We start from the raw sequence: 17,456 nt of genomic DNA, 5'->3' as shown, positions 1-17,456 counted from the left end.
TTCTATTGGCTGCTCCCTTCTCAAGGATCACCATCGAGCGAGGTCGCATGAAAGATTTAGCAATTTAATTTTATACCGTATGCCCTTCGTGATGCAACCTGGGCTTGAACCTGCAACCTCAGGATTGCAAGACCGTTTGTCCATTTCAGCTAACATTTGAAACAGATTCATATATTTCACTGACCTTTTACAGTGACGTTTTATGAGGTGCATTTTATCATTTAACAGCCACTCCAAGTGATCTCTGCTGTGATTCAGAAGCTGTGAAGCAAACTGAAGCAGGCCATTTAACTTTTATTTTACAGTAAACTTTCATTATCACTCCAGCTTCTATAAAATGGTGCTACAAACCAAGCTGCATGGTGTTGGCAGATAAAGTCAAAACTTATGCTTAAAAATCCAACAAAGTTCAGTCATCTGGACGTGTGGTTTTTTTTTTTTTTTTTTGGAGATTTTTCCCATTTGGTTTTAATAAAATATAAGCATTAGCAATAATGTAATAATAAATTGCTCCATATACAAGCATCATTAAATGCCATTAAAATACAATATAATTATTTTTTTTTTTTTTCTAATCAAAAACAATCATTGAAGAAAATACAAAATAACCTATTTGTGTTCTGAGGTTTTGTCATGATCTGTGTATTTTGGTTACTTATTGTTAGTTCTTGATTTATTTATTTATTTTTGTAATTAATTTCCCCCTTGTGTATGTTTTTTGTTTTGGATTCTTGTGTGTACCGGTAGTTTTATTGTCTCCAGTTCAGTGTTTTTACCCATGCCATCGCTCACATCTCCTCAGCTGTTCAGTGTTTTTCCAATCAGCCTCACCTGTTTTCAATTGGCAATCAACTCTGGTGCCTCCACTCTCCCAATTACCTTTTTTTTTTTTTTTTTTTTTTGTCCTACATTTTAAGCCGTTGTCTCACTATGCACCAGCAGTGCATTATGGGTCACCATGCAACAGTTTTTATTTAGTTCCCTTTGTTGGTTTGCTACCAAATCTGTTAGTTTGCTGCCATGTCTGCCTTTTTGTTTTTTGTGATTGTGACAAGCTTCTATCACCATTTATGTAACAAAGCAGTTGACTAAAATAACTCACTGGGGGAAAAAAGTCTCAAGCGTATTGACCCTCTTTAAGTGGCACATATACAGTAGATACCAACATCCACCTACCTGCTTTAAGTGATTTATGTAAACTAATTACTGTCATTGAACTCTCTCCTTTACCAGCAGCTCATTTGTAATGTTGCGCCTCTCACCTCGTAGATTGCGTATGAAATCCTCCAACAGCATCTTGCGGTCTGGCTTGATGTTGGGGCTGTACATGTCGGTGTTGAGCAGAATGATGGCGAAGGCCAGGATGAAGATGGTGTCTGGATTATGAAACTGCTGCACCACGTCAGGGTTACACATGCAGTAGCGCTGGCTGGGGATAAAAATACCAGACAGAAAACAGGAGATTTAAAAGGAAAAAACTTATCATAAGGATTTGAAAATGCAATATTTTATTTAGGAAGAGGCAAGAGAATGAAGTCTGATGGTTAATTTTGTGAAATGAAGATGTGAGTTTATGCTGGAGAGATAAATGACAGTTAGAATAAAAACACAGAATATTAAATAAAATGAAGGATGAGAGGAGGAGGACGGAAAGACAGACTATATGACCAAACTGTAAAGAGCTCCGTCTAGTCACTGCATGCTCCTGGAAGTCGTTACACAGGCTGAGCATTAGTGTCATGCTGAAAGCAGAGTCATGACTTTAATTTGGCTCCTGGCTTCATCTGAAGCCGTCAGCTGCCCCTCAGCAGCAATGAATTTCACAGCAGGTGAGGTTCAGGGCTGCCCTGCTGTAACACCATCTCTCTGTGTGAACACATTTATTCCCACTGGATCCAATACTTATATGAACCATCCATCACACAGGAAACTGTGGAGGTTGGAAAACAAGGGGACTTTATTTTGTCAAAATAAAGTCATTTATCTTCAAATACCCCAAAAGTTGTATCTTATTTGGTTATTGGCACTTGAGAGGGCTTTGTAGATTTTCCATCTCTTCGTGTTGCTTTGTGGCCAGCTTTTTGGGGGTAATTTGTACCATACTTGACAACCTGGAAACGTGGGCTGGTGTTGTGCCAAAAATCGATTGGCTGCAAAATGGCGGCCGCGGGAGCGTGCACGGTAGGACTTTAACAAGAATTTAACAAGATTAACACTTAAACAATTATTTGTTTGCTCGACATTATAGTAAAGGTGCGTCTCAGTTGAATTTTTCCTTAATAAATGCACTTTGATGGTCAAATCAGCTGCATTTTACCTGCGCGGCGAAATGCATCAGCTGATTTGACGTTTGCTCCACGAGTTCCGGAGCGAGATGAAGGTGGCTTGGTATGGCAAGCCAAGTGTCTCATTAATAGTCATGTTTACCTATGAATGAGACACTTGGCTTGCCATATTAGTTGAGTGGCTGAAAATGGTAGTGTTCAATATTTCCCATGCCAGAATGATTGAAATCGTCAGATCTCAGCCAAAAATTGGTTTATAAATATGGGGGGGGGGGGGGGGGGCAATATGTTGCTTTGCTGTATAAGTCACAGGCATGCTAATTTATACAAAAAAAACGGACTTGTACATTTGAAAATTACATTATACCTCCCTTTTTTTCTATTTCTTTAAACATGTATAATTTCCTTCTATCTTTTGTGATTATTGATTTGTTTTATTGCAACTTCATGCATCATTGTGAACAGTTTGTAGTAACCTGATGTCACATTTTTACACCACTGTATTACTTTATAGAAATTTCTACAATACCAATAATTGTATCACTTCCACCCAATTCTGAGTCTCTTTATGAAAGAAATGTAATTTCTGACCAAAAACAATAATGTATAATAAATGTAAAATAAGAACTGGTATATCTTGACTCCCAGGTCTCTCGTTTAGACTTGTTGAGTAATACATAAGTATTTTTCAGTTAAGGGGAAAAAAATAAAATAAAATACAGCTCCTTCTGTGTAGGAATACTCAAAGTCACGTAGAGCAGTAGAAAATGAATGCAAAACATGGGTTCTCTGCTTTGAAACGTAATTGTGACTTTATTTGAGCAATATTTCCGGACTGAAGCCGTCAAAGTTGTGTTTTTAGATCCCCTCAGCCACATGATTTCATTATACTTTAAGTGAAGATACACAAAACATCACTTTACACCATTTCACTTGTTTGTCAATTATTTTAAACACTTGTCAAATCTAGAAAATTAATTCTAAAGCAAATGCAAGCTTTCAATCACTCCTAAATTAAATTATGTTTATTATATCCTTCATATACTTTTATTTCAACATGATAATTATACACAGTTGCTTATTAAAAATCTCAAAGGAAACTGCGACCTAAAAGCCATAATTAGACTTTTCATTACTCATGTTTTGAAAAACTTGCTCCTTACATTGGATGTGCTTTTTGTTTTTTAAGACCTCAAGAATAAAACATAATTCTTTTAATGGAGTACATCTTTGGATCCTCCGGTTTGTGTTTTTGCTGCAGTTTTCCTGTTCTCGCTGAATGTTAAAAATAACCAAGTCATTACATGCTCTTTGAGTGGATTTAAGGGCAAAATTATTCATGCTGCATGATCTTTATCTATAATCATTTCGGAGGCGAACGCAGAGTGTTAGTGATTGCAGGTTATTTGAACTATACGCTGCTGCAGAACCAAAAAAAAAAAAGAAACAGAATATATCTGCAGCTTCGGATGTGAGTTCATATTTGCTCATTCGTTAGTACACTGACGCAGCAGATACTGAGGCTGCTTGATGTATTTGAATTCCCTTCACTTACTTTAGAGGTTTCTCCAATTCTGTGTGTGTGTGTGTGTGTGTGTGTGTGTGTGTGTGTGTGTGGGTGGGTGGGGGTGGGGGGGGTGGGCATTTCAAAGCCCAGGAGCAGGGGGGAGGCAGGCACAGAGAGGCAGTAACGGTTATGCAACGCTGGTTATTTATAAATCATCCTCCCTCCTTTATCCCCTCTTCTTCTTTCCTTCCTCTCTGTTTGTGTCTCCTGCCTCCCACCCTCCCCCTCTCCTTGCTACTGATAACACGCAGAGCCAGCCTGATGGCCAAACATTGCCATTGCCAGCCGTTTTTCATATGACAACAATGCATTTGTTTTTCTCCTCATTGGGCACCTTGACAACTGTGACAGGTGGCTGGTAATACAGGGGGGCTGCGACAAACGGCATTAACTCTTGGAAGCACAGCTGCACTGGTGGACTCTGCAAACTGGAACCAAAAATGACAAACAAGCATCTTACAAGAAACTGGATCCATTTGCCTTTAACCCCACAATCATTTAAAAGATGAGTCGTTTAGAAGCTGAGCTAACTGAGCTTCAAATGTTATAATTAAGATGAGTTCTTAGGGTTTGAAAGCTAATTACAATGCTTTCATTATCATAATCAGAGTTTATAGATATGTGTGTCCTACTAAGCACATTCTTTAAAATTTGAAGTACTTGGTTGGTTAAATTGAGAGTAAACTGGTCAATGACAATTGCAGCCAGAGATATCAACTTTTAATACAAATAACTTAGACAGAAATGTTGGAACTGTGGTGTGAATTTTAAAAGATGACAAAAGCTTTTTTTTTTTATTATTTCTTGAAGTACATAAATTAGTTGGAGTGACCAAGATCATATTGACTTTTGGTAATTGAAAACTATTACTTAACTCGCATTGCTTAAATTTTAAAATCTGTTTATAGTGTTGGGACTAACATGATCTGGTATTTTTCAGCTTTAATTGTGACTACAAAAGAAAAATCCAAAACACATTTGTCTAATAGAGTTGAGAAAGTGTGGAAATACAAAACTCTGTGGTAGACACAATGTTCGGGTTGTTGGTTTTTGGATGGCTGTTCCAATTCAGTCATTTTGTCTTTCTTGTACACACTAAAAACTGGTGGGTAAAAATAAAAACCACCTGATTTGTGACCCACACCTGGGTCTAATTGGAACCATACCGTCCTGGGTAGTCTTTGCTCAGCAGGGTTGGGTTATCAACATACTAGCATGCTGGGTTAAGTTTATAGTTAAAAAAAATAAGTTAAAATGACTAGTTTGTTGAATTAATTTAGTTCAAAAGTACAACACAAATATTTGTTATCAAATAATAACTTGGGTTAGCGGTAGTTAACTGCTATTAGCCTTTAGCTTTTGTTTGGGAATACTCGCTGTCCAGAGCAAACTGAAGTTACTGCTTAAGTCAACCAGGTTGAACATCTTTTTACAATTTTCACTCTTACTTCAGATACCCATCTTCTGTCTTACCTTTTTGATGAAGGTAGGAATAATTAACATGGCCAGCTGTGAACGACATGGTTCATGTCTGATTCATCCACTAGGTTAAACCTTTTGGCCCAATATTTAGTCCAACAAATCCAACCTGTGACCCAACAGCTCACACCGCAACTGAATAATCAAAATAACCCAGTAGATTTTAGTGTGTAGTTATTTGTAGTATGTTTCAGTGATGTTTATTTAATTGTTTTCCAGTTTCTAATTGTCCTATTTTTTTTTTTTTTGTCCAGCCAGTAGTTTTAATTTCCCTCAGCTCCCTTGATTTTATCAACATCTCATAGCTGCATTTCATCTGTTAATCAACTCACCTGCCTTCCATTCAGTAATCACACTCCCAGTATCCCTGCTTAATACATCAACCTTATTATTGATCTCTACCTGAAGGCTTCTATAAGGCGTTCCACCTTCTGGGCTTCTCCCTGGACACGGATGTGGGCCTGAAACTTCCTCAGTGCTTCATCCAGCTCCATCCCTGAGAAGTCCATTTCATCCACCACACAACTGCAGAGCAGAAAGGGTGAAACGTCAGGCAATGGGATTTAAAAAAAAAAAAAAAAAAAGAACAAAATATGAAGAAAGGATCATCTCATATCAAAGATGACAGCTTCTTTGGTAATTTGGTGCTAAAAAAATAAAGATCTATATGTTTTCACCTATTTGCTTCCAGGTCACAGGACAAGCTTGCTTACTGCTGGTGTTGGTCAACAGCAGGACTAAGACCAGGCACAGCTTTCTTTTCTGCTCACACGTGCACGCACAAATGTCTCTATGCAGAAAATCCTCCCATAATGACTTGATTAAAATAAATAAAACTATTAAAATGAGTTCAAAAGGAACAAATACAGCATTGACCGTTCAGAATTTTTAAGTTAAAGGCGACTTTGGAAACATAATTTTATCTTTCTCTTGCTTTGATCTGAAATTTTCTGTTAGAGGACAAATAAGATGATGATAAAACAATGAAATTATAATTTTTTTTAGAGGTGTCGCGTTCAAACGAGATGACATTAATCTCACAGCAACTCAGTTGTGGTAAGACTCTGACCTGTGCCTCTGAGACTTTCTGTTCGTTGTACTGCAAAAATAAATAAAAAAAATTGCAATATGTGCACAACAAACATATGCACAATGCATTGAGATGGATCACTGAGAACAAAGGGTATATATGAGCTGATTACTCAAGTGTGACACATGCTGCTCCAGCAGAAAACACTTGGATAGCTGATGTTACAGTGCTGATGGCGTGGAAGAGAATCACCACTTTTGGGAGGTTTTGGTTTAGCTCATTAGTTTTGTAGAAACTAAAACAAAATGATTAACAATTGCATAACCAACAAAAACTTCCTGGCAAACTCACAGAAATCTTTTGCATAAATGTGGTAGTTTTCTTCTCAGATAAGATGAAAAAGGGGAAAGTTAAGAGATGTTTTCTGTAAACATTTTTGTACTTTATCAACCAAAAATAAAGATGGGGGGGGGGGGTCCTAATTTTGGATTTTACAAAGCTTACAGGGATCCAACCACAAAAAAAACAAGTATAAAATTCCCAGTAATGCAGACATTTTAATAACTGAGATGTGTTGGAAGTTTCTAAAATGTCTTCATCTCCAGTGGTCTCTGTTCATCTCCCAGTACCTGATCCAGCTTACAGATGACTGTAATGACCAGACAAATCTAACCCTGAAACACTTTTTTTACTGGAGACCTGTTGCAAAGGAGCACAATTTGTTCACATTTTAAAGTTAAATCTACAACTGAGCGAGCAAAAATAGTATTTTTGCATTAAAAAAGTGTTTTTCAAAGAACTATTGTCCAAAAACTGTCTGTTCTTTAAAGAAGTACTGTATTTTTTTGGACTAAAAGGTGCACTTAAAATCCATCCATCCATCCATTATCTTTACCCGTTTATTCCATTTTGGGTCACGGGGTTCGCTGGTGCCCATGTCCAGCAATCACTGTGCGAGGGGCGGGGTACACCCTGGACAGGTCGCAAGTCCATCACAGGGACACATAGAGACAAACGAGACAAACAACCATTCACTCTCTCACTCACACCTAGGGACAATTTAGAGTTACCAATCAGCCTAACATGCATGTTTTTGGTCTGTGGGAGGAAACCGGAGTACCTGGAGAAAACCCACGCATGCACGGAGAGAACACGCAAACTCCACCCAGAGGGCCCCTGGACCGGGGTTTGAACCAGCGACCTGTTCGCTGAGAGGCAGCAGCTCTACCAGTTGCGCCACCGTGCTGCCCGCACTTAAAATCCTTTTTTTTTTAATTTTCTCAAAATTCAACAGCGAGCCTTATAATCAGTTGTGCCTTTATAGTCCGAAAAATACAGTAAATTAAACTAGATCAGTGGAAAATCTAGGGTTGAGCAAAAACCAGACACAAAACCATAAAGGGCCATCATCATTCAGCGTAAGATTTACAAACCTCTGTTTAATTAAAGACAGCGCTTTAACCATTTAAAACTCAACATTTATATTTCTATTAAAAAATATATGAGTTACGTTTGAGTAAGGGGAAAAAGAAACAGAGGCCTTGTTACCACTGCACAGACTTTATTTTTTTTATTATATATATTTTTTTAACAGCGTTCTGCACATATTTCCAAACTGAAGAGCAAACTTGCAGGTTTTACGACATCTTTTCATTGGCACTTGATAGCTCCTTCCATCTGGAACTTTCTTGGCTGCAATTTTTTTTATTTTCACAAAGCTCCCAACATTTTGAAAATGCTAACAAACCACTGTATTCAGAAATAACTTATTTTACAAGTCGGGATCCACGCTAATGGAATAAGCAAAGTCTGGGCCGTAAATACCCATACCATACCAATTTATTTATAGAGCACTTAAAACAGCAACAAGGCCAACCAAAGTGCTGTACAAAAGAAAACAAACATGCACAGCGGACAGGAAAACATAAAATAGAAATACAGATACAAATAGCAGCAGAAGCTAACTAAAATGGCCAACAGAGTAGAGAACAGACCGGACCAAAACAAATCACAACGTGTTAAATGCAAGAGAATAGAAGTGGGTCTTCAAGCGAGACTTAAAGACTGAGAGTGTGGGAGCCTGCCGGACACTCAGTGGCAACTCATTCCACAGTCGTGGACCTGCAACAGAGAAAGCCCTGTCACCTCTGAGCTTACGACGGGTTTCTGGGACTGGGACATTGTCTGGATGACAACAGCATATGTTGGCTTGGAGCCAGCTTTGTTATCATTCAGAATTAATGGCGCCTTCTTAGACATGCAAGTTATGACTTGTGCACTAATGCAACCCCATCCCAGAAGAACATTTGGCACTTTTCCACTTTGTCTAGGTCCTATTTAGGCTCAGAAAGCAGCAGTTTCTCTGTGTCTTGTCTTAAAGTAGTATTTGTCAACACTGCAGTGTCTTTATGTAGCCCTGTATTTATTAGTGAAGCTTGAAGTTAATCACTTAACTCAGCAGCTTTTAAGCAAACTGGGTTAAAGTTAATTAAGGGTGCCAATGCATAGGGACTGACATGTCCTTATTACTATTCCATTAAATATTTTGCCCTATATTTCATCATGAAGTTTTTAAATAAAATATGCAAATTAGACATCAAGCTGTAGTAATTGACTGTAAATAGTGTAACTTTTTTTTTTTTTACAATGTAGATAAATTTCACAAAAAACTACAGGTACATGAAAAAATAAAGATCTATGCAATTTTTGGTGAAGCATGAGACAATCCAGCCCTGTTTGGAGCTCTATAACTCAGGAATACTTCACAGTAGAAACATTCAAAGATTTACAGCTCGAAGAAAGTTGGACTTTAGATGTCTGCACTGGCATTTTGATGTTTTTTACATTTTCATAATTTTTGGAGATGATTTATGTCTAAAACGCAAACTTTTGACATGTCAAAACAATTATCAAAATCTTTGCAAACAAACTTTTATTACTCCAACTTTTTGTTATAAATGTTCAAATTACACATCAAATTGTTACTTTTCCCTTCTTTCACCTGTGTGTGTCTCTCACTGCTTCAGGGGTTAATGTTTTCTCTCAAACACAACTAGTATGCAATAAGTGCATGTCCAAGCATGGGGACACTTAGGGCGGCTGTGGCTGAGTGGTTAGAGCAGTCGTCCTCCAATGCAAGAGTTGGGGGTTTGATTCCACCAGCAGTCACATGCTGAAGTGCTGGGCAAGACACTGAACCCCTCATTGCCTCTGATGTGTGACCCATTGGTGTATGAATGTGATAAAGCTCTGATTTAATCTTTGTATAGATCTAGAAGAGAATTGTATGAATGGGTAAATGAGGGCACAGATTGTGTTGTAAAGAGCTTTGAGTGTCTTGATAAGACAGAAAGGTGATATAAGTACAGACCATTTACCATGGTTCCACAGACTAGTTTTAGGTCAAGATCAAGCCTTGTTTTCAAGTTCATTTATTGTCACTTCCCCACATGTGGTACATGACGGTGGAATGAAATTGTGTACACAGGATCTCAGTTACATCTAACAATAGCAAAAATATAAAGTGTAAAAAGAAACCGTAAATAGGATCTAAGATATACACGAAACGAATGCTAAACAGTACAAGATATACGCTAAACCCTAACAATGTAAAACAATACGGTGCAACAGCAACATGAACGAGTCTGTGCGAACAGATGGGTACGAATGAATACAGCAGCATGAACTAATCAGCAGCATGAGATCAGCAGCACATATCACTGTTTCAGTCTGCGTCTTTTAGGTTTGCTGTCAGGGAGTGACAGACAAAGGTGTTTGGTTGTCATGGTGATCATAATGACTCTCTTGCAGTAAGTTTAATATATTTATTTTAATCTTCCCTTTACACTTCTTATACAGTTTAATCTTCTAAATTAAAGCATTTTGTTAGCTTAGCTGCTTTTTCTTGACCTCCTCAAAGTCAACAGACCATGCAAACCATTTTTATTGCAACTTTTGCAAATGATAATCATTCTGTTACAAGTTCAGATAATTATTATAATTGCCTCTGAGTGTTTGGATTTAAAAACCCTGTGCAGGAGCTTTTAAAGGTTAAACTGTAGTACACATTGAGCTGGACTCGATCACCTCCCTTGACTCCGATCAGCCTCTTCATGACTCACTTCCTCTCCGCCTTCTCTCCTGCCTGTCACTCCTTGTTTATGTAATGTCAGACATGCTCTCTAGCCTGAGTACATCAGCCCTTTTGCATCTCTTCCTCTTCCTCCGGCTCGCTCCGTTGTACTAACATAGACGAGCGCACACACACTCTGAGCTCACACTCTGTTACCGTCATATAGGTGGTTGGTTTATATGCAGCAACTGGCAGGGAAATGTTCAAATGTTTCTGCAGAGCGTGAATTGGAAATGGGAAGCAGTCGCGTGTACAAGACAATACAATTAGAAATAGAAGCCTGTGTGAATCCGCAAGAAGATGACAAACACAACAGCTTTCCTTGTTTTGTTGCTAATCAAAAACAAAATGTTTTTAAACCGTCCTTGAGGAACGTTTCCTGACGCCCAAATCTGGAACTAAAGTTTGACATAATTGACTTGAGGCATTTTTACTATCATTGTTTAAGCTTTAAAAAATAAAACTGACATGTTGACACAGTTACGGGGCTGCACAAACATGCATGGTAAATCCCCATGAGTGATCTTCACAGCAGACTGCAATCCTTCACCCACTTCACTGTGACTGCACTTTATAGGATATGCTCTCACAAACACTTTGCACTCTCCAATTATGCTCCTGTTCAGCATCACTTCTCCCTCACTGTTGAAAAACTGTATAAAAAGATGGAGACCCTCCCATCACCTGTGACATAATAGCTGCACTGAATACATGTATGAAGCCTTGAGAGCATAATCCTGTTACAAAAATGTGTTCGGACCCCCAATGATGTCTATTTAAGAAGATATATGGATGTTAGATGAGGTTGAGCTGGCAGAGAGCTTTGCTGTGTTTTTCTTTTCTGGCAAATCCTAGAACATTGGACCCAGTTTGGTAACAAAATTTTAAATTTTATATAAAATAAATAAAAAAAACACACACATATATATATATATATATATATATATTAAAAAAAACATTAGTAGCGTGTCGATGGGCTAATTCAAAGGTATAAGTGAAAAGGAGAATTTTATTGACCAAAAAGGACAAAAACTGGGGAGAGATGAATGGCGGCAGTTGGAAGGCGAGGGATAGGAGGCATTTATGTAAGGTTGACCTGGAATAACACCTGCATATACACAGACAGATGTGAGTCATGCGTTATAGTGTTTTCACATTTCTTTGTCGACTAATGCTACAGAGAGACCTCAGTCTTTGTACACTATAGACTCAGGCACATATTTAGACATGAACTTCATGGAATATAAAGCCCAGAAAAATCAAAACAAGTACCAAATGTTGTTTTTTTTTTTGTTTTTTTTTTTATTTAACAGCAGCTTTAAAATAGGTTTTGATACCAGTTGACAGTGCTGGGCACAGTTCTGCTAATCCGCTAACGGCTAATGACGGAACAAATTTTTTGTTTAGCGAATTAGTGTTTTCTCCAACTTTGGAACAAGTCAGCAGAATTAGCTTCTGCTAAATTAGGTTTTGCCAACTTTAAGTCCACCAGCAGAATTCACGAGCTTGTTCCTGTCTGTTATGGGTGTGTCTGAGTCTGTTAGGCATGCTATTGGCTTACTACATGTACATGTGACAAAACGTGATTGGTCAATGCAGCTTCAACTGGAAGGAGATGAAGAAATGTGACGCAGACTGAGTTACAGTCGGTTAAGCCAGGCATGGGCAAACCCCAGCCTGCAGGCCTTATACGGCCCATTGGGCTTTTTAATTGGCCTGCTGAACTTGTCCACATTTTAAAAAAAAAACTGCATATGGGGGGGGGAGAACAGTATAATTTTACCCTAGTTCCTGCATTTCCCCAGTAGATAGTGCACTGTAGACACCGGCATGTATTGGAGGCAAAGTAGAAGTGGAAGAAGTAATTTCTTCTTCACTTTTTAGATTTGCCCTATGAACTATTCTGTAAAAACGAGCTCATCAAAGAAAAGTGGACAGTGAGTGAGTGTTTAATCTCGACGGCTCAGTGGTTAGCACTGTTGCCTTATAGCAAGATGGTCTTGGGTTCAATCCCAGTTGGACCTGGGGTCTTTCTATGTGGTTTCCTCCCACAGACCAAAAAAAAAACATGCATGTTAGGCTGCCTTCAGGCCCAGGCTTCCCTTGCAAAAGAGATCTGGGATCGCAATGGGATTTGCCTGGGTTATATATAAAGGTTAATAAATAAATAAATAATACAGAGTGGACAACAACATTTTTTTTTCACTGAGGTCCAATCAAAGGCAGTATGTATGCCAAGAAACTGTCACGGTTATCAAAGAGTACACTTTACTAACTGCCAACTATGCCAGCAAGCTTTTCTCTGAAGGTGAGTTTTTAAAAGAACGCATGGTAAAAACAGAGCAGGTCTATTGTGTCCGGAGAGCCAAGACAAGTTAGAAAAACATCAGTTTATCATGCAGGACTGTAATACACCTTGTGGAACTGATTGATGAAGATATAGCCAGCAAAATAAGCTAAAAGGCAGAGAGCGTCCTTTAAGTTATATTTGTTAGCGCTGGATGAAAGTAATGACGTAAAGGACACTGCTCAGCTCTTAATTTTTATCTGCGGGATTAACGACAGTTTTGAGATAACTGAGGAGTTTTTGACCCTGGAGTCTCTGAAAGGAAAAACACAGAGAGGACTTTTATAACTAGATGTCTGCTGTCACCAAGAGAATGAAGCTATCTGGATTAAACTTAAACTTGATGGATCACCAAATTTAACTGGAAAACATGTTGGGCTGCTGAAAAGAATCCAGGATAAAGTGAAAGAGGAAAACCCTGACCAGGATGTTGTTTTTCTCCACTGCATCATCCATCAGGAATTGCTGTAAGTCATGCTTTGTGTGTGCGTGTGTGAAACTGTTAATTGTATGTGACTTATCAAAAGAAAATGTGAAAGACAAAAACGTGTGTGTGTGTGTGTGTGTGTGAATTATTGTGCAGGTACTCTGATGTGATGCTGTATAGAGGAGCTCCAGAAAGATGATGTCTGCTTCCATTCCCAACCAGCTGACCTGCTGTCATCAACTTTAGATCCTGTAGTTGTGTTGTGATCCTGAGTGTGACATCTCACTAATTTCAGTTTTACATGCAAAATATTAAAATTAAAATCCTTGAAAAATGTCTGAGTATGTTTTCTTCCTAAAATCTTCATGGGCCATATTGTTTGTGTGTTTGACTGACAGCAGCCGGCTGGCCTGTCAGAGCGCTGGTGCGGTGCGGGGACAGAGAGACAAAGTAAACATACTTGTGCTGTAGCCCACGTCCCTCCGTTTCACTCCATTCCATGGGAGGACAGTGTTAGCAGTGAATTGAAAAGGACCACAGCAGAGTCTAACAGAGCCAAAGTAACATTTTCACACATGCGCTAAAACTCTTAAGCAGCTAATTAGGCATCTGGCCTGTAAACTAAAGTTAGCTGTGCCCTTTTTCTGTCAACTCTTTCTTTACTGGACAAGTCAAGGTGCAGAAAATGTCCATGCTCAACTTTAAAACTGGAAACCTATGTGGCAAATCAAAGCTTGCAGCTCCTTGTGTTGTGCAGCGGGCTGCTTTACGTTTACTCCAATGTTTCTAGATCAGTCAATCAGTTGTATCAAAGTAATGTATTGATTTTTAAAGCAGCAAGCATTCCAGTAATATGTTCTTGGGCTTTTTTTAATGTTGCAAAGTGCTTTACAAAAATCCCTCTCATTCACACACAAACACACTCAAGTGATGTTTTTCATTATATATTATGTATGCAGAGTTCCTTGTTTATTTGCACACCATTAAATATATCTGGAGCAGAAGAGCAGAAAAGGGAGATTGTTGTTTTTCCAAGGACTTTTGAAATCGTGGCACTGCTTAGGACTGAACCACCAATCCTCAATTTGGAACTAAAATGCAGTTCCCTTCGTTATCACTATTTATAGTTTTGTTCTTTACACAGCTGACAGAAATAAGGAATGCAAAGACTGTAATCCTTCAAGGACACTGTGAAGGAGAATTGTTTTTAAGTAATGATTGGAGGGAGGGTGAATGGGTGATTAGAATTAATGAATTGTGCTAACTAATAAAAAAAATCAAGATTGCAAAATACAGCTCTTCAAATGGTCCCTATAAGTTATAATTTAGCTTTGGTGAATCTATAGTTAACTATAGCTTAAAAAAGAACCTGTTGAATCAACCTGCTTACAGCTGATAAGTCTATATGGAAGAGTGTCATCAATGAGATTAGTATAAAAGTGTTTCAGGAAATAATGTGGTGTGACTCACTCTAGGACATCCCTGTTGAACGGCTTCTTGCTGTTTCCGAGGAATTCTCCGATCATCTGTCGACTCAGACCTTTCCTCTGCAGCAGGAAGTGGGCCACGCCGATGGGCGTATCTGGGATGAAGCCCCGAGAAATCAGGAACTGGAGGCCTTTATCAGGATTTCTGAGACAAAACAGGGACAGCAGTGACTGAAAAGGACGATCACCAAGAACTGAGTTGAATCAAAGCTTCAGTATCAAACTGACTTTTAAACTCGTGATTCACTTTGCAAATAAATAGACTTAAATATAATGTTGAACCACAACCAGCAACAATGGTGTGTGTAATATCAAAAGAAAAAGTACTTCAATAAATCCCAGAGCCAACTGAATGACAATAATAGCTTTTATAATTTAATGGATCTCTACTTTTCTTAATGCCCACAGCTGATTTATTAATGTAGCTGAAATGCTAAAGTTAAATGCTAAACAACACTAAGGAGTGTTATGAACATCATGTCTAGGGGAAAAAAGACAAATGTGGCTTTATCATAATATTCAACAATAGCATTACAACAGGATGTTTTCCTAACAATGTGCATCATAATGCATTGTAAACTGTGAATAAATAAACTTTATTGTCATGAACTTTGTGGTTTAACATGCTTCATGTTGAGTTTTTCTATGCAACCATGCACAGAGTGGAGACAAATTTAAAAAATACTTCAAACACACAAGACAGAATCTATATGACTTCCCCTATTGAATAAAAACGTCAAACGCATAAAAATAATTCAATACAGCTAAAGTTAGAAGAAGCTGTCGTAAATTAACCACATTTTTGTTGCTATGAAAATGTATTTGATGCCAATCTCAGTTCTCTTCAATTAACTCAATAATATTACTCAGACTACAATGTATTTTAAAAATAATAAATATCTGAAGTTAATTTTTCTAAAGTTTACTCAGATGGGAAGGACTTTAGTGGAATTTTTGCACTATATGTCCAGTATTATGTTCCAGCTCCTCAAAGCTCCTTGAATAGGTCAGGTAAATTTAAAAAGAAAAATTTAAATAAAAGTGGTTTAAACCACATTTTCAAGTAACGAGCAACTATAGAAAACGCTCTGACTGGATTGTACCGACATTGTCTTTGAAAACAGCTGTAGACTTCTCTAAATTGGTCACAAGTGACTAATGTGAAACAGAAATTAACCTGGTTGGATCCTGGCAGGTCACTCCTGTAGGAAACATCTGGGAAGAAAAGCTAAATTAGAAAAATATACATAATTATAAAACTTACCTTTTGTACATTAAAAAAAGAACATGCTCAGATGTTTTGAAAAAAGTAATTATTTAAAATCCATCTCTTGTTAACTTACAGACTTAAATAAATTGATGTTGAAAAAAAAAACATTCCTCTGTTTGTGATCATTTTGAAAGTTAATCTTTGTCTCAACACATGGCAGATGTGCGCGATGTATTTATTTGTAAGCACATTAAATGCAGACTATATTAGCTCCTGCGAGGCTACTGCATTATCACACATTTTTTCCAATCTAGTCTTCATGCAGTGTTTAAATGCAGCTTTTACATTTAAAAATCTGCGTGTGGGTCTAGTAAGGTGCAGGGTACAAAGAGGAGGCTGGAAAAGAACCAAACCAAAGCAGATGTGCAGTGAACGTGCTGTCTGAAAGCATTAGCCCTGAAAGCATCGGCAACCTCTCAGCTGTTTGCTCACCCTCAGATGAGGGTGAGGTCTCGCCAAACAAATTTGGCAGATATCACTCATATGATGTTTGCTCAACAACAAATGGACGGTGATTATTACTTGGGATGAATAAATGGGTGAAGATTGGAAAACTGGAAGAAGATGTGCAGAGGTGTTACATTTTGTATTAAATGACTGCACACATGAATTTCTTGTTTACATGGAAATTACAATATTTCACCTTGTATGCCACATTTAATATATCTTACACAACAGAACTGTGCAAGACACTTTGTTTTTGTTGTTATATTTTAAATGTATATTCAACTTGATGATTTTAAAAAATGACACTGAAGACTGTCTTCCAACAATCAAGGAATCACATTCCTCAGTACTATATATTTTTGGACTATAAGGGACACTTAAAATCCTTTTTAATTGTTCTCAAAAATCAACAGTGAGCCTTAAATAATATGGTGTGCCTTCTGGTTGTGTTTACTGACCTCAAACTGATTTTATGTGGTATACAGTGCTCAAAAATCTGTCAAAATGTTTTAGTTTTGCTTAATGCGCCTTATGATCTGGTGCACTTTATGTATGAAAACAGACCCATTCATTGATATTGCGCCTTATAGTCAGAAAAATACGGTATTCTGGGGACGGTTTAGATCAGGATGTTGGGAGGTACACTCCAACCGATTGTTAAATCTTGAGGAGAAGTGTGTTTTTTGTCCAGGCCATGGAACGATGGACCAGATCTTTACTCTTATGGAATAGCTAAGGGGCCATGCGCATTTGACTTCAGTCTACATTTGCTTTTTTGTGGATTTGGAAAAGGCTTATGACTGTAAGTGGGGATGCTGTGGGAGTATGAGGCAGGGGCTAGGGTTGCTTCTAAGGTGGACCCCTGTATAACCAAAGTACATCTACAAAGAGCGTTTGAAGTCAATCCAATTCAAGATGGACATCACAACTAGTCTGCATTGGCTAATACTAAAATTAATAGTTCAATATTGAGTTGCTGTCCCAC

The 17,456-nt window shown here is 38.0% G+C and overlaps 1 protein-coding gene across 2 annotated transcripts in view; it reads right to left on the bottom strand.

Moving 5' to 3' along the window:
• Positions 1-17,456, bottom strand: part of iqsec3a (IQ motif and Sec7 domain ArfGEF 3a) — a 104,277-nt gene that overhangs the window by 21,614 nt on the left and 65,207 nt on the right. For both annotated transcript variants that reach the window (XM_037695790.1, XM_037695791.1), the window contains exons 5-7: positions 14,738-14,899; positions 5,734-5,856; positions 1,263-1,429 (exon numbers count right to left, since the gene is read on the bottom strand). In XM_037695790.1, the coding sequence (XP_037551718.1) occupies positions 1,263-1,429; positions 5,734-5,856; positions 14,738-14,899 (452 nt within the window). The remainder of the gene's footprint in view (positions 1-1,262; positions 1,430-5,733; positions 5,857-14,737; positions 14,900-17,456) is intronic.

This window comes from Nematolebias whitei, chromosome 22 (genome assembly GCF_014905685.2).
Source record: "Nematolebias whitei isolate Nwh7 chromosome 22, NemWhi1, whole genome shotgun sequence".
Lineage (NCBI taxonomy): Eukaryota > Metazoa > Chordata > Actinopteri > Cyprinodontiformes > Rivulidae > Nematolebias > Nematolebias whitei.
Note: the sequence above shows the minus strand (reverse complement) of the source record. Positions and strands in the feature narration are given on the sequence as shown.